This window comes from Diuraphis noxia, unplaced genomic scaffold (genome assembly GCF_037042655.1).
Source record: "Diuraphis noxia isolate RWA-SAM2 unplaced genomic scaffold, SU_Dnox_SAM2 contig0002, whole genome shotgun sequence".
NCBI classification, from domain to species: domain Eukaryota; kingdom Metazoa; phylum Arthropoda; class Insecta; order Hemiptera; family Aphididae; genus Diuraphis; species Diuraphis noxia.
The window spans coordinates 35,002,629-35,021,167 of record NW_028301712.1 but is presented as its reverse complement, the minus strand read 5'-3'; the positions used below and the strand labels follow the sequence as shown (position 1 = coordinate 35,021,167).

The following is an 18,539-nucleotide window of genomic DNA, read 5'->3' as shown; positions in this document are numbered from 1 at the left end:
ATTGCCTACCTAATGCGCCGTCCATAATGTTTATTAGAAGGAATACTTCAAATAAAATCAAAGCAGATGGGTTGAAAAAACGCTCATGGTCAAAAATAAACTTAAATAAATAAAATGTATAATTTTCTACATAAAAATAACTGCTATACTGTGTATTACATTTTTATTTCACAGAAGTTTAATTTGATTAGACGAAAATAAATCAACTATTCTGTGGACAATCTTCGTAGTTACTTCCAATGAGTCACAGAATGACAAGATGCTTCACCGATAAAGCTTACATATACTCGATCAGTTAAATTAATAATATTATTAACACTTAAGACAGTGCAAATCCACCATGTATATAGTTTTTTTCTGTTTACTAATTGAATAAGAAATATGGAATTAAAATAATACCTATACAATTGTATATTATAATGAATAATAATGTTAAACTGTTAAGTATAACAACTATATGCAATACAATTTATTATAGTTCAATGCACAATATGGGTTTGATAGGCTTATAATAATTTACTATGTAATTAATAAAAACGTGAAGAATGAAATTTCTAAAATCAGTAACCTCTGGGCTGCACGATACAATATTGAATATATTGCATAACGAGTTCAAATAAAGATGTTGTTCAAGAAAATTGTGTCAGACCCATTTAACATACCTATCATTTTGTGTTTAACGGTATGTGGTATGCCAAATAATGAAATATATAATACACTTATTTAAATGATTTATTAATCAACATTTTTTTTTTGTTTAATGAATACAGCATTTACGGTTTGGCAAGTTAATTTCTGCTCACTCTGGATAATTTTTAATTATATTTAACATAATATAATAAATTATTATTATATTATGATAGAAAATTAACTTACAAAATTCTCATTTTATAAACTATATTTTTTTAAATTAGTATTTAGTGTTATAACTTTATAGGTTAGTACAGAACTTGGTAACGGTAAGTCTAAATTTTTATGAAATATTTATATCAAAATATTAGCAACTATAGTTTTAGTTTGTTATACAGTGAAATCTCTTTCAAGTTAGATATGTATATAGTATTTATCCGATGTAAGTGGTTCTATCAATTACAACAAAGTCAATAATTATTAGAAAATTAACTGTTCAGAACTATACGAATCAAATGTGGATTCTTCGGTTAGTTAAGAAATACAAAAATAATAGATATATTATTATTTTAAATATTCATACTTGAAAATATTGAAATAATAATTAATATCCTATAATTACATAAAAGACACCTTATTAGATTTACTAAATATATCAAATTAATGGGAATCAATTACCAAAAAGGTTATGAACAGAAAAAATAAAAATAAACGTTTGACTATGTACATCGAGAAATGAATGATTGATAACAGATTAAAAGTTTGCAACTTTATTTTTTGGAATATTTGTATATATTAATCAACGTTATTAAAAATGTATAAGATCAAATACCATATGAAAAATACATGACTTGTCAAGCTTAATATAGGTACTGCTAGTTTATATGAGATATTGGTGCAAATTAATAATAATAACCAATGCAAGAAATACCTCCGAAGTTGTGAACAGAGTTGTTGAACTAGATAATAAATAAGTTAAGATAATATTGTTGGTCACGCTTGATTGTGGGTGGCCGAGGTAATAGTATTCATTTGAATAACTTTTTAAATTAAAAAGTTGTATTTTTGATCTGTTTCATCGAAAAAACATATATTTTCATGTTATGTACATTTGTGATTACAATACAATAAAATAATAATAATAGGTAATAAAAATAAAAATAAATGCTGTATAATACAAGAACAACATTTCAACAATGTATAAAATAGGCACGTAAGAATAATGTTTTGTTATCACAGCCATCGCGTATAGTATAATATTGTAATCGTTTTAAATACAATAATTACTAGGTACCGTATTAATAGTATAATATGCATATAAAATACTATACTTTTTAGAGAAATGTTTTCATACGATACAATATATTCTTACGAGCTAAGTAAAATGCGAAAATATAAAATAAACGAAACAAAAAAAATAATAATAAACAATAAAAAAAATTCAGTCGGATTATATTTTTAACGAATGAGCAGAGTCAGAATCAGCGACGTGGTCATGGCGGCGACATGTGTCCGAAAATCGGATGTTGTGGCGGCCGCATTGGTATCGTCATCGGTGACCACTTCGTGCACGGGACTGGCGGAGATGAGCGTACTGAGACTCAGGTCAATCATGATCCGAGGGCTGGACGTCTCTACCAGCGTGGACAGCTTCTCCGACTCTCTGATACACGCCTCCAGTTGGAGCCTGGTCGGGTTTCGGACTGTCGACTCGACGAGCACCAGTAGGTCTTGGTAAATGGTCAAGTGGCCACGGACCACACACTCGGCCACCAGTACGTGCCTGTCCAATGCTCGGAGAACAGACTTCGTGTTCAGCGCGTTTACCGTAGGCCTTTTCAGCGTATGCATCACTCGGTCGACTTGTTTTTGACTGAAAGTCCGTTCAAAGCACGTGTATTATTTTACTGTGTTATATTATGCCATATCACAATGTTATCAATTCGAGGCTAAAGAGTAGTGTTACTGTGGATTTATGGAGAATAAAAACGTTGTTACAACTTTCATTTGTCTGAAATGCGCGGAATGCCAATGTTGAAAATACGCATGAAATATAGTAAGTACTTATTTTTATATGAACAAAAGCAATATTTTTCAAATTATCAACGAAAGTATAGTCACTGGAAATTTCCTACTTTTTATCTACTTTTGTCGTTAAACGAATGAGTTTAAAAGGTTTAAATTAAAAAAAAAAAAAGACGCTATCCAGATTGAAAAATGTGATGAAATAATTTGGTCATTAATGAACATTCGGGATACACGTTCAACATACCTGAAGAGTATTTGCAGAGCTCCGGCGCACTTGGGACAGCAGGCACCGGGTGGCGTGATGCCCAGACATCCTTGTTGGGGCAGTTTCGGGCAGTCTACTATGCCCTTTGCTGCGCAGTACGGACGACCGTTATGCCTAATGAGCCCGGAAGACGCACACGGTCCCGCGTAGTCGACGCTCACTGATTCCGCAAAGGCCGCGCACTCGGACGGATAAGTGTTGCCGTCCACGCCGCACACGCGTCCCGTCGAGTTGCATCCCACCTATAAGCCGAAACGTTGGTGAACAAAAGAGTGGTTATGGCTAAACGACAGGTTAGCGAAACGCCCGAGCTTTGGGTCGGTGGTATCATATTTTTTTTTTTTTATATATATATATAATATACAATGTATACTAATTAACGCCAGACGGCTTTTATATACAGTATGGATAAAGATATTACAAAACAAAGTATTATGGTTAAAACAAATATAAGTAAATATAGTAATAATATAATTTATGTGTTAAAATTAAAAGCTAATGTGATGTGTGAGTCTATATATACCCGATATGACTTACCAGGCACGGGCCACTATATGCCAACGTTTTTCCGGACCGCAACAGGTGGCACAGGTTTGAGTGTTCGCCATCGTCCGTGTCGCATACCACGCCTTTAGCTGAGTCTTCGCACAATGTCTTCTCTGAAACTGCATAGGAGCACGCGACCATTTTAGTTAAAAGGTTTATGACGTAGTATTATTATGTTTTCTGGTATTGGTGACGTATTGAGTATTGGAAAAACACACGCGGGTAATCGAAACTTTTCTGCAGACGGGACGCAAAGTTTATTCTAATTTGCATACATTATACCAGCATATTAAAGTATAATTATGTTATTGAGTTAACGTGGAAGAATTTGTTAACTTAAATTTGATTTCCAAATACATGAATATTATGGATATTTGACTAAAATCGATATTAATTTTAACGATTTTAGTTTTTATTTTATTTTTATGTTTATGGTTTTAGTTTCGAGAAAATCTTTTGGTATTTGGCGATGGAAAAAAACCAAGTTTAATGCTTTGCCAAAAATGTATGAATGCGTTTTAATAGTCATTTTGAGATTACCCGCATATGGCTTTTACACATTGTGACAATTATAGCTTACCACATTTGTATTGGACGCAAGACTTCTTCAACATGGACAAGCACACCTGACGGGAGGGCACGCACCTCTCGTCCGAACGACAACCGTTATCGCCGGCGCACGGGTCGTCGTTCCAGCACGTGCCAAACTTGAGGTCTACGTCCGACAGGCCGGCACACCTGGAAAACGTGGAATAAACAAAATAAATATTTCACGTGTACTTTTGTACATATGGGTGGCGGGCACCGATCGATTTAAATAATAACCCGAACCACCTTCACCCCCAAGTCCAGGGTTACACGGTTCTACTCACTTGGCTAGACACGAGTTGGGGTACGTGTTGCCGTTGGATCCACAGACGGGCACGTGATGCGGGGCACAGTTGCACGGAAGTCCAGTGTGCCTGTACCGGGACACGGCGTTGACGGTGGCGGATTCACAGTGTTTCTTCGTGCAGGTGATCTCGCCGGCGAAGCAGTTGCACGTGTTGCAGTCCATCTCGAACGTAGATCCGTGGTCTGGAACACCGAACAAAATGTGATCGCTGCTGTTTCATTTAAATATGTCATATTATTGCAATCGCTATTATATACCGGCACGGATTATATTATCCTTCGACTTCTGAAAAGGTGACCTAGTGAATGGTGACATATTATGAAACGACTGTAGCTCTCTAAACGGAAATGTCACTAACTCATAGATCATGATAAACCGTAATCTTACGGTAATAGATTGTAGATATAATTATGATGCTATAAAAAAGTTCTAAATGTTGACACGTATATGTAACTACCTAGTTATTATTATACACAGCAATTTTATATAATATCTATTCATTTTATAAATCAATTTAAAAGCTTTTATCATAGATAGATTGACATAACCAGTATATTATCTGGATTGGCTTGGTATATTAAAGTATACTATATACACTTATACCGCGCGATATAGCCTGTGGTACTGAAGTATTCAACAGTTTGTGGCGCCTATTTAATCGGCTGATTTCCGATATTTTAATGAAATAATTTGTTTTTTTTTTAAATAATTATCTCAAACAATTAATTTCGTTGTATATTAAACCTCCCGCGATTGTTGTAATCGGGATACGAGACATGAAATATGTTATTTATACCAGCTGACTAGTATTAGTGCCATTAGTACTGGGATTGTTTATCCATAGATTTTTTTTAGTATTAAATAGGATTGTATAGTAGCTTGGAAAATCGTACTACGTATGAATATACGATAATAATAATAACATCATGTTCTGACACCTAACCTACAAAATGACTAAATTTATTTTTCGTTTGAATACCTAATTAGGTAGATTTTGATTGTATTTGGTTTTTATTGTTTATAAAAAAAAAAGTTGTGCACAATATTTTGTACTCAATTTTGATATTTTTATATATGAAATGGACAGATTTATATTTGTTTTGAGGCGGGGCAGAAGCAGCCCATCTGATTGCACCAACACCACAAATACCTATACTCGATTGACACTTTACAAATTTACAAATCTAGAGTAATAAATATTATAAATATCGCCATCCCACTGAATTCGTAGCACACGTTAGTTGTATAATATATATAATGTATTTAATATCTTACCAATCGGCTTGCCGACCAGCCAACAGGACTGCATTTGTGAGCAGGGCACTTGCTGACACTTTTCGATGCCTTTCTTGGTGCACAGGCAGATCTTCGCGCAGCCCTTTTGGCCGTTGAACGTGGGTATGCGAGCGTACGAGTCTTCCGTCACGAGATAGTGCGACACCTCACCCGCCTTGCACCCGGCCACGCATCGGTACGGCCTGCATCCGCCGCCGATTCTGCAACCCCGGTTGATCAGGCACACCGAGCCCGGTGCGCACGGGTTCCGTTTGCAGGGAGTGGTAACTTCCGGTAAGTCTAGTTCCGTCTGGTGATCGTGCTGTAGTCGCGGCGGTGGTAATCGAGGTGCGCCGAGTTCCGCAAAAGCCCCGAGCGGCACGCAAGGTCCGGAGTTGGGCGACAGCCGTGCGCAGAGTACGTCCGCCGACAGCCCTGGCACCAAGTTCGTCCAGTCCAGGCACGTGCTCAATAGTTCCAGACAGTCGTCCCTGTTTTGCACACAAATACGAGAGATTATAATATTATGTGATTTGCTATGGCCGCGTAGTGTGTGTGAGCACGTGTATATTGGTGTGCTTTGTCAGGGGGAGTGGGTGGAATTTCACTTATTTTTCATATAGACGTTATTCATACATAGATGTCCTTCACGAATTTTTTTATACAGATCGATAACCTCATGATAATCTCATCATCAATTACTAGTATGAAACTTATGCACCTCCCCTTCCTCCCAGGGTTTTTTATGTTTACGTTCCTTCCATATGTGTACATAGTTATGTATTTCAGTTACGTACCTGTATTCAAAGTTATTTAAGCAATAGGTTTATAAAAGCATGATAATAAGGAACTGCTGCAAAATAAGTATTATTAATAATAATAAGGCAATATTATGTTATTGTTAAATTTTTATAAAATTAAATAGTTTAATACAACTAGGATACCTACATAATTGTATAAGGGGGTGTGCGTCCCAATTAGACATTCAGTGAAAACTCTTTGTTACTTAATAACATTAAGTTAGCTTATAATGGTTGGTTTGATTTAAAACCTATTAATTACTCTCTATTACGAATTCTCTCAATAACGATAGAAATCACATGGTCCCTTCAGATTAGTTATAGAGAGTTTTCACTGTATTTTGAACTTTGATGATAAAATGTGTAACTGAAATTATGCCAAATGATACTAATTGATGGGCACTAATTCATTAATTTTTTCGGGCTTTCTTATAAATTTACCCACTGAGTTGAGATCTGTCCTCCAATCCAACCCGGGCATAATATGCGCGTGGTAATACCGTTGGCGTATAGCAAAAATGACAGAAGCCGATAATTTTAAATAAATAGTAAAAGTTTCGCTATCTATATTTTTACTGGAAGTTTAGCTAAACCGATAGGGTATTATTTTCGTAATATGTCTGTAACATATTTTTTCACCGATACAACATAATTTTGTATATACCTATGTCATCGGTCATCCTGCCACTCAACTATAGTTAGGTTTTGAACAAATTATAATACTAGGTCAAAGCTTAGGAGCATGGTGAGGGAATTATCACCTGGACAACCAATTATTATTTCGAAAATCTCAACTGGCAGAGACGCGTTCTTTAGTATTCGGAGCGCACAAATGCTGCATATGTAGCTCGACGGTCGTATATATATATATATATATATATAGCGCGGGATCCGACAAAATAATAACAATAAATCAAGACCTCCGTGTGGTGAACGATGCAGACGTCGGTCGTGCTTGCCAACAGCTTTATTGCATAGTGTACGAGACACATGAGCAGTGGCCAATCGATACGAATTGTTAAGCGTTTTCCGTCGATAAACGCGCGTGTTTGCAATAAAATATCGTGGCTGGCCGATCGCCACGAACGTGAATATTGTGCGTGTGCGTACATAATGATATATAAGTTTGAAATCGTTTGAGGAATCCTGCATCGACGGTTTAAAATAGTATATATTTTGTTAAGTATATACATGTAAGTTTAAATATTTGTAGTCTGTATCGACAGCAAAACGTGATGCGCTATATAAATCGGACACAACTTTATGTATAATAATAATAATATGTGTATTGTGTACCGTTTGATGGACGCGCAGACGTTGAAAAGAAAAACCATGTCGGCAATTGTTATAATTATTTTTTTTTTTCGTTCCAATTGTTTGAAGTCCGACCGCCGACTTCTGAAAACGACACTTTACAAGCACCTTGAAGTACATCGACAGAAATGAAACTATATATGCCCGCGTTATTTATAAACTATTCGTAGATCCTGCGAGATATTGACGGTTATAAGCTGACATAATTTGAGGTTGTCTTGTTATGACTACAAACATTCGTTGGCGAGGTCCGTTAAGCAAAACGTAAATACCTACAGCGTGGCAAGTTTCACGCTCAGGGGAATCAATTTTGTGTAGACGGTTACAATGAATAAAACTGAAAAAAAATTAATTATATCTTGGGCATCTCGTAGGTTTTTATTGATATTTTATTGTGCATGCGAATTATTAGAGCAAGTCTCTATATAAAGTGTTGCATCTTTAAAAAGCTCAAAATTGATTTTAACATTTTTAATATTAATAAAGACTTAAATATAATGCCCTAGATAATTTAACTTTATTTAAATTTGATAATATGACGGAGAGAACAACTTTTGGTCCTTTTAGTAATGCATATTTTTGTCACGTAATTCTTTTAGAATTTTCTTTCTCAAGCTAATATGTTCTGAACGACTATCGTATATAGGTTTACAGCTGAAGAGAAATTTAATAATACTTAGGAAATCTTATGCACTTGTCTATATTATATCTTTGCGTTATTTCGTCAGTTTAAATATAAAAACGAATAATTTACCACTTAAAAATTTACTTTAGGGGTAAAAATGTATTTTGAAATCATAAATATTCTAAAGGTGTAAAGAACGATATTTATATATATAGTTTTCCCCTATTAAATATATGATAGTTTGCATTTTCTCCCAGGTCCGTAAAGGAATTTGTCTTCTATGGTCAAAGAAAAAAAAATTAGTTTTAAAAATAATTTTATAATAAATAAAACTTAAGAATAAATAAGCGACTTGGAAATTGTTAAGATTAACTACCATAATTAAAAATGAATGTATATTATAGATCACTTTCGATGGTTAATACAGTAATATGGTATTTATGGGAAAACAAATTACAAAACATATAAATATGTAGTATAAATTATATAGGAAACAAGTCAATGAATTGTTTATATTTTAATGCTTTGCTATGAACATTAAAAAAAAATCAGTCACTGAGGGCAACAGCCCCCAGTTCACCACCATCCCTATATATATATATTTTATTATACGTTTCGGGCAAAGTATGAAGTCGGTAATAGTGGCCGATGACCGGGCACTATGCACAACGCCCGATTATCAAGGACAAAGTTAGAATAACTTAACATTACTCGGACATTGTATACAGTGCCCAATTAGATTTGGAGCTTTGGGACTGTAGATTAAATATATTAAAAATTAAATAAAACATCTAACAGATTACTTAAAAAAGTTGTTTTTCTGACTTTTTTCGTCATTCTCGTTTATGTTTTCGATGAGTGTTCCACGTCCTAGAGCTTTTTTTAAAGTCTTCCTCTGATTTTAAAGTAGAGATACAAAATATGAACCTATATTTTTAATTTTATAAGAAGTAAAATGCACTCTAATTTTTAAACTAACGGAGCTGAATTAAACGTGATATACTGAGCGTAAATTTCTTATGACACGCTCTTGTAAGACGGTTACAGCACATGCGGATACGATGGCGTATTGGCGGCCTCTCTTAACTATTAACAGACTACGTGACGTCGCCGTCCTGATAATAATCATTAGAAAATATCGAAGAGGAATTTTTCGATTCCATTTTGAAATATCTAAATAGCCTTATCGAGTATATGTGATCACTACATCGTTAAGATTACGGATCTGTTCGTATTATCGACAGCTGTTACGTTTTTGCGTACGAACAAAATATCTAAGTATAGTTTTGTAGTGATATTGTTGCGTATAAATGCAATTTAATTTAAATTCGTGCACCGCGCTGTATCTAGTTTACTTTGCCCACTTGAACTGGGCAGGGTACACTTTGTCGGGGCAATCTAGAACAATGCCCGGTCAATGTATGAACAATTTGAGTATTAAAGTGATAATTCTTACATTGTCTAAAATATTTGATCATTGTGCACAGTGTCCGGATTTCCTACTTTGCCCTAATATATGACTGTATATATGAATCAAAGCATCGCCTGCACTGTCCACATAATAGTTTATAATAATATGTCTTCCCTTCGACAAGGTAGTGGTCGATGTAAAATTCTACTTGCCTACAAATCTTGTTGACGTGAGGTTGCCTGGTGCACGGCCGTATTTGTAAGATGCAGGCGACGGCCTTCCAGCTATCGGGCAAACACTTTGTGATGTTCTTCAGTGGCAGCTCGTAGTTGAACAGCGTGATGGTGCCACGTTGACGCCACAGCGTCACGTCATAGTGGGCCGCATCGTCCGTCTGCGGCGAACAACTCCGAAACAGTTCCGTTGGCCGGTTGTTGAACGCCGTACAGTAGTTCAAACCATCACAGCCCAGATCGCAAGGTTCTTCGACTGTTTTGGTACAAAAAGCAAACAGTTTTTTTAAGCACTCGGAGAAATCGTTTTTAGATTATCATAATAAGACATAGGGACAGTAGAAATCGGTTGTAATGACGTTCGATGCGGAACAGCAAAAATCCGCTATAACAATTGTCACTTGAAAATAAATGTATTATACAAAACAGATACTTCATGGTATTATGTTGATCTATAAATGTCAATTAAATCTCGATTTGTACACCATTATAAATAGATTTTAATAGCTGTGTGAATTGCGAAATTTCGATACAACCCTATTAGTTCAAGACATTTTCATTTTTAAAATCCCTTTTTAATACACTGAGACCGATATCCTACTGTGTATTGTTTAAGATTTATATTAAAATATAACATTGGAAAGTCACAAATCATTGTGCAATAATACCATCCAGGCTTAAGTAACACTGCTATGCCGTTTAAGTGTTTAATACATTTTCCTAATCTTTTCAGTCTAATATAATTCTATATTATAAACTATAATGATGTAGGTATAATAATATAAACAATAAACTGCAAGAAATGAAAAAAAAACAGTGTATATAACGTTGCTTACCGTCGTCCAAACATTTGAGCAATTGATCTTCGTTTGGATGTGACAAACATTCGGAGTTGAAGTCGTTCCAAGATGAAGACCATTCGTTAGTGAACGTCTTCAAGCAAAGTTTACGACATCCCGCTATCGTGGCTTTATCACAACAATGTAGTTTCACGCTGTCCATGCCGAGTTTCTCTATTTGTGACATCGGTGCCGGTGCCGAGGTATCTTTCTGCTCAGCCCGTTCACTTTGCAAGAAACATTGCCAAAACCGGTCCTAAAATTCAGTCATCGATTAAATCTGACATGTCAAATATTACCAATCGAAAATGTGTATGATAAATTATTTTTAAGTACTGGAGAATGGTGGATTTGATTTCAGTCATAAACAGTTACATTTTTTATTCACTTCTTACATTTTTGAAGTAACGTTGTACCTACCTAATATAATATTAAATTTAATATTATGAGAAATTTAGTCATATGTATATGTGAATATGTGATGATACATTTAGGTATTTAAATATAATCTCTTATGGTTAAAATATATAAGACTAATGTAAAAGTAATAATAATGATATTTTTTACTTATTAAAATTTGAATTAATTTTATTCTAAAACCATATAATATTGTTGTTTTACAGTTATTATCTAATAAGTAGAGGTCGGATTTATATTCTCTTAAAATCCTTAAAATACGATGTTTTTATGTCGCATAAATTAGGCAATATATTCTCATTCTCTTAATATTTTTTTAAATACCAGATATATGATGTTTTTATGTCGCATAAATTAGGCAATATATTCTCTTAATATTTGTTTAAAATACCAGATATATGATGTTTTATGTCCTTAAATATGCAAAATATTCTTTTAATATTAAAAAAAATTCAGTTTAAATTTATTTTAGCTAACAAAATAACCTACGTGCTATCGCAATCGATAAGGAATACCTGGAGATTAATTTTTATTAAAATCCAGAAATTAATTATTTATAAACAGAATTATTTAGTGAACATCATACCTATCAAAGTGCTGATATACGTGAAATATATTCATTATATGCCGATACTACAAAAATATTCTCAAATATTCTTTAACGTGTTAAATATTCTCTAACCCATAAAATATGCTTTTTTATGCAGAATAAATTCTTTCCTATGAATTCTGTGTTTCATGAATCGTAAAGATTTCTCACTCAAACTTAACTGCATAGACTAGAAACAAATATGTAAAATCATAAAAATCCTACTTCTACTTTTGTGAAAAAATATTTATTTTTTTTTTAATTTGTTCATTTGAAAATTAAAAAACACGTTTCACAACTAATAGTATAATATATAAATATGATGATAATATGTGATTAGAATTATAAGAATACATTAACGTGTTTCGTTATGAATATATATATATATTTAAGATATCATTATCTTATACTGAATCAATGAGTATAAAAATGCACAGAATAAAAATTACAATCTAGGTACAATATCTAGTATCGACCATACTACTTCGTTTCTTGTCAATGTACATTTTATAATCGTCATTGAAATTCAAAATCGTCTTTAAAATATTAAATATTATTCAATAATTTTAATTACGCCTCAACATATTTTCCATCATGGCAGTTTATGTTCAAATTTGGAATAAATGTGTAATATTTACTACTCGCCTACCTATATTATATACCTAAAGGCTAAAATCAAAATTAATTTTAAAAAGTTTAACCGTACGTAGACGTTTTACTATTTTGTTAAAAAAATGATTAAGAAATAAAAACAAATAATTATTTTAATGTGAATTCTGTATCTATTATTTAACTGCATATTTATCAGTCAATGAACTTTAGAAGAAATCGGGAAAGTAGATAATTGCATTGTTGTAAGGGTGTTGGCTGTCAAGTGTATAACAAAGCTACCAAGTCATTGAAAAAGTCACTGTAATATATATATATATGTTGTATTTTAATTAAATGATAAACCATTGCATACGAATAATTGTGTTGATTGAGAGAAAAATGTTATCAACACTATATTATGTGTGTACTCACGTCCAACGATGGTGGTCCGCATCCTCTTCCCTCCAAACTGTCAACTGCCTCGACGTCTGAGTCAAATTTTCTGCGAAGACTGTCCTGACAAGCTTGTTCGCACTGCGTGTCCGCAGCCAACTTGCAACAGTGCAAGTCTAAGAAACAAAATAAAAATACAAGTTGTTTTTATTAGGTACTCAGTTATGGTAACCTAATAGCAGGTAAAATAGATTTCCCAATTAGCTAAAAAAAATTGTATTACCTTCTCCACCTACGCATCTAAAACTAACGTTCCTATCATCAGGAAAATACCTTTATACTGATTTCATAGAGGATCACTGTCAGAAAATGACTTTTATTTTGTTTTAGTACTTTTTTTTTTGTAGACATTTATTATTTATTAGCATCTTTTGTGACCAATATATTCGAATAATAAAGCAATGCATAATGTATATTGATACTGCCATCCATTGATTTTTAATTTAAGTTTTGTACAAAAAGAGATTCATACAATGCTCTATTTTAACTTTTTATAGGAAGGGGCAAACTTCAATAGTATAATATATTAATATATAATAATTAATATCTCATTGTTTGTACATTTGTTATTTGTTTATGTATCAGTATACTGCATAGTCAAAAACTACTGCAACGTTTTAAATAAAAGCTATATCTTCATACATAGTATAGCAGCTATAGTATATACTTATTAAAAAATTTAATTTACACAATATTTCATGTGTGATTTCAAAAAGCCAGGGGGGAGCAGATGCTCTATCGTCTCTATATAGTCCCACTCCGAATGCCTATAACGAATAAATACCAGTCTTACATTTGTGTCCGTCTGACGACGGTCGTCTAGCAGTCGTATTTCGGGTGCATCGGCGGTGCAGCTCAACCGATGTAGTGGTGGTAGTGGCGGAACGTGCGCCCCGTCGATCGGCCGAGCACAGGTCGAGGATTTCCTGGTTGGCCGCGTGTCGGTTGATGGACGGCGTATTGGCTAAGAATTTCTCGCACGCAATCTGACACTGCGCCGCGTCCGTCTTGTCGCCGCAACATGTATCTTTGACCTATATAACACACGATGACCATAAATATATTATTCTATATATTTATATACATTTATTTTATAGGTACACATAGAATTTGACAAATACCCACGTAGACGCCCATGGTATATACATGTACAGGGTGATTATTATAACAGTCACTAAAGTTTTAAAATTTTTTAAACGGCAGCATGCAGTTTTAATTTCACAATTCTAAGCAGAGTACGTTTTTGAGATTAAAAAAAAAAATTAAATTTCGAGCAAGTAGTTAATTACCTATAGCTTTATAAGTGTTTAAAGTTTCGTTACTAGTGGAGACAGTGCATCAACATTTTACGGGGTACCTCATCTGTGCCATTCTTGCACACAGCTCATCTCAACTTAAAAATTTAAATGGAAACAATTTGAAATTTTCGATTGAATGAATATGATATATTATGTTTATTATCGAAATGGTTACGTAAGTTTTAAAGTATAGTCGACAGGAAAACTAGGTGAGACATCCAGTACACTGTAAGTCTTGTGCGCGAACACGAGGGATAACCGCGACCAGAAACCGTAATATTCTCATACCTATAATATTTCGTCAAATATAGTCTTAAATCCGTAACATCTGTTATCATATAATATTATACTGTGGTATGTAGCGGTTTTTAGAAAACTATCTTAGCACGATTTTCTGGATAACAGCCGTTAACGAAGTTATAATGTTGCACGGAGACCAACTCTGTAACTACAGATACCTACGAGGCTACGAATTTGATTTATTTCATTGTTTTTTCATCGATGTGTCAACTGTCATATTTTGGAGGAAAAATATAATTAACAAGCTTATCATGCCATCGGACGAGACATGGACGCAGTAAATACAAGCATATCATCAGCAGGCATATTTGCTTTTTAATGACAATTTATAAAAGATAGAATATATTTCATCATAGGATATAAATTTTAATCACATTGTACAATTATGGTGTTTCTCTGTCGTAATGAACCATATGTGATTATTGAGACACACTACTACGCCATGGACCGAAATAAAAATCCCATTAAATTGTTGAGGCTGTTTTGACATAAATTTTAAGCTATGTGAAAATAATTACTTTTATACGACCATAATTCGTTCTCGTATTCTATAATTTATATAAATAGTAAATTAAAAGTGTGCTAAAATTTTAGGATTGTGAATTTTTATATAATCATTAAAATATAATATGTACGAATGAACGAATAATACAAGACTATAATTTAATACATTCTTTAAAAATTCTTTAACTATTTTTTGCAGATTCAGTGTATTCATTATAATACTCAATAACTATCGAGTTCACGACGAGTATTCATGGTAAATAAAATCTTAATTTGAGAAATAAAAATGTTTTTGAATGTATAGACACACTCACACACTACGTTCCTCTGATCTACGTGAACATCAAGTTGTAACGTAAAACTTTTAAAAATGCTGTAAGCACCTGATACCTATACAAAATATAGAAAAACGCTCATCAATATATTATAATACATTAGCAATAACAACATTAGCCGAAAATCAACAACCGTTTATCGGTCTGCGGAATCCAAAATTAATATTACAATATTATCATCTTTGTCCAATATAATACTGTCTGAAACTTCTGTATGTATGTAACGAGAGGCACTTTGCCTTTGTTTATTATAATATGTTTGAACGACAAAAACGATAAACTGCCATTGAACACGATATCATTGCTGAACGAAGTTATTTATGGCAGAAACAAAAAAAAACTCGTGAAGCACATAAAAAATAAAAAAAACTGTACAGGCAGACAGCAGAAATTTTATTTTTCGACCATGGTGGTAATCTGAAGATCGTTGACGACGAATACTGCTTTCGAACGCGTGAAATCTTCTCTTTTTAATTGCGTACTTACATGAATTATTATGACTAGCCACTGGACCGACTACGTTATTGTAGGTATAATGATAGTATTCGCGATGATGTTTTATCGAACCGTCAACATTTAACGTGAATAATTAATACGTCTATATACAGTCATATCGAAAGACTGTCTATAATGCCTCACAGCCGGAGGTTCGTGCCACCCTTCATGAAAATAATATGCATAAATATTGTACAGATTATTTAAATTCCAATCAACGTGTCACGTACCTATAGCATAATAAGGGAAAACAATTTTTTATTTTAAAATAAAAAATAATAATGTTACTTAATGTTTCGTGTTGTAACGATAGTTATGCGTAATAATATGATTCATGTTCTATGTATATCAAAATAGACTTGTAAGTATAAATTATTTATACCTTACAATATTTATCACGAGTATTTAAAACCATCATAAATCGTTACTAAAATGACCAACATTCTGGTCATAATATATTGTGTCACACTCACAATAGTGTTTTTTTAATATTCATCGTAAATAATTTAAGTGCACTAAAATATATATGCATATTGTGTGTGTTCCAGAACATTTGCTTGGAATACTTAATACTAAATAACCCAACGTGCAGATATTCGCGTCAATAAAAAAAAACCGTAAACGATGTGACACTCGCGTGGTTATAATATACTCCAATGGTAACATTGTGCAGTGACTTACCTGTTGGTGTTGCAGACAATTGAAGAAATCCGTTTCGTCTTGGCAGTCCCTGTGCACCGACCGGGACCCAGCGTTTTGGTCCAAACAGGACAATTGGCAGCTGTCCGACTTGGCTACGTCGCAGCACTTCCTAGCCGCGTCCAGCCACTTTATCTCGGTATCTGCGCACACCATCATCAGACATTCGTTAGGTTCAAACAAATATGATTTATTTAGTCAATTATTTATATAATATAATAAACAGTCATACACACACAGCACAACGTATATACAAAAGTTATTAAACTAGAATGTTCGATAATAAACAACTTTACATAAAAAAAAATGAAAAAATAAAGAAATGAAAATTGTTTTGAACATGTTTCAATTTGTTTAAAGGTATAGTGAATAAACAAAAGTAATAACATTTATAATTATTTGAGTTGAAAAAAATGTATATACATCTACATAATTTCTAACTAAATTTAACATAAAAAAAAACAAAAAAAAAACGGGTAAGTGGGTATCGCTCTGCTGTACATTAGGGGGTGGGGTGGACCTCTGACTAGGGTAGGTTAAATTTGAATGCAATGATAAGTATCATTGTATACGAAAAACGATTCTGAACGGAGATGGTTTATCTGTCTAGGGTATATTATAGATTATTAAAAATTTTCAAATCTTAGATTTAAAAAGAAAATTTTTTATGAATTTCTAGCTTAAAATAATTTGCGAATTTTCGTGATTTTTACGTATGTTGTCAAAATTAAAATTTAAATGCTTGTAAAAAAAAATTGTGACTATGTATTTCTTTTATTTTGCAACTGCTATTGTAAAAATATGTTAGTAAACTTATAAATAAAATCTATAAATAACTCAAAAAAAGTCAAAAATTTGTGAAAATTAAACTGTATATAGATAACACTAACATAAACATTTAGTGAAAATTTCAAATATTTACAGTGAGTAGTTTTTGAATTACAACCATATAAAAAATCGATTTGGTCGAAAACTGGTTTTGCGTAAAAATTCCCGTTTTTCTGTCATTTTTTTTTTTTGGAAACTGTTGGAAAATGTTTACTTTTGACCTCTATTACTTTTGACCAAGGATATTCGCTTTTACATCGGAAACCACCCCCAAAGTTTGAAATTGAAGAATTATTTCGACTAGTTATGCTGTACACAGACACAAAAACAAAAAAAAACACACACATCATTGTAAAATCAATACATTCATCACTTCGTTCAGAATCTAAAAAAAAATTTTCAATTTTATTTTATTATAGTACAATTATGATTATGCTGTATTATAGCAGTACTTCTATATTATGATTAATTTTATATCAGCTATTATGTTTTGTTATAATTTTATAATGTACCATAATATATATTAATATAAATTATTTTAAAATTGTTGCATATACTATAATATTATTGCATACAAAGGTTAGGTGCCTCCCACCCATGATTTCAATCATACGACAACATTTAGTCGGGCGCCTGCAATCCATGTTTAATTAATGAATCTTTGCGATTTTAAAAATAATCGTCACGACCACCTATTTAATTATATATGTTAAGTCGATACAATAGTATACAACTAATGATTATAATACAATATTAATAAGATGTATAATGTTTGAGAGGGAGGGGTTCCATTTTCTGCTAAAGTGATCCTCGTCCATTATCACTTATCAACGAATCCGCCAAAGTTTATATTCTGATTTTCACCAAAAATAATTAACATGCTATTTCTAATGTTTTTAATTTTACGCAACGATAATACGTATAGGTACTTACGTTAAACTAGTACATATTTATATACGTTGTGTATCAAATATAAGCCCAGCTAATAACGTAGGTTAGGTTGAGGGTTAGGTTGAGGGTATTGTACGACTTTACGCGTCTACACTCGTATATTATATTTTTAATGTTTAATAATTAATACGTATTATATAAATTGAGTACGATAGTGTGATGTAGCTGCCACTAGCTGGGTAGCATCATCATATTATAAATTATTAAGAACTTAGGCC

The 18,539-nt window shown here is 32.9% G+C and overlaps 1 protein-coding gene across 1 annotated transcript in view; it reads right to left on the bottom strand.

Moving 5' to 3' along the window:
* Positions 1 to 1,703: 1,703 nt before the first annotated feature.
* Positions 1,704 to 18,539, bottom strand: part of Reck (Reversion-inducing-cysteine-rich protein with kazal motifs) — a 45,656-nt gene continuing 28,820 nt past the window's right edge. The window contains exons 5-15 of the mRNA XM_089219527.1: positions 16,525 to 16,685; positions 13,705 to 13,945; positions 12,891 to 13,027; positions 10,859 to 11,117; positions 10,002 to 10,278; positions 5,640 to 6,130; positions 4,342 to 4,546; positions 4,050 to 4,207; positions 3,461 to 3,588; positions 2,903 to 3,165; positions 1,704 to 2,503 (exon numbers count right to left, since the gene is read on the bottom strand). Of these exons, the coding sequence (XP_089075653.1) occupies positions 2,089 to 2,503; positions 2,903 to 3,165; positions 3,461 to 3,588; positions 4,050 to 4,207; positions 4,342 to 4,546; positions 5,640 to 6,130; positions 10,002 to 10,278; positions 10,859 to 11,117; positions 12,891 to 13,027; positions 13,705 to 13,945; positions 16,525 to 16,685 (2,735 nt within the window). The 3' untranslated portion in view covers positions 1,704 to 2,088. The remainder of the gene's footprint in view (positions 2,504 to 2,902; positions 3,166 to 3,460; positions 3,589 to 4,049; positions 4,208 to 4,341; positions 4,547 to 5,639; positions 6,131 to 10,001; positions 10,279 to 10,858; positions 11,118 to 12,890; positions 13,028 to 13,704; positions 13,946 to 16,524; positions 16,686 to 18,539) is intronic.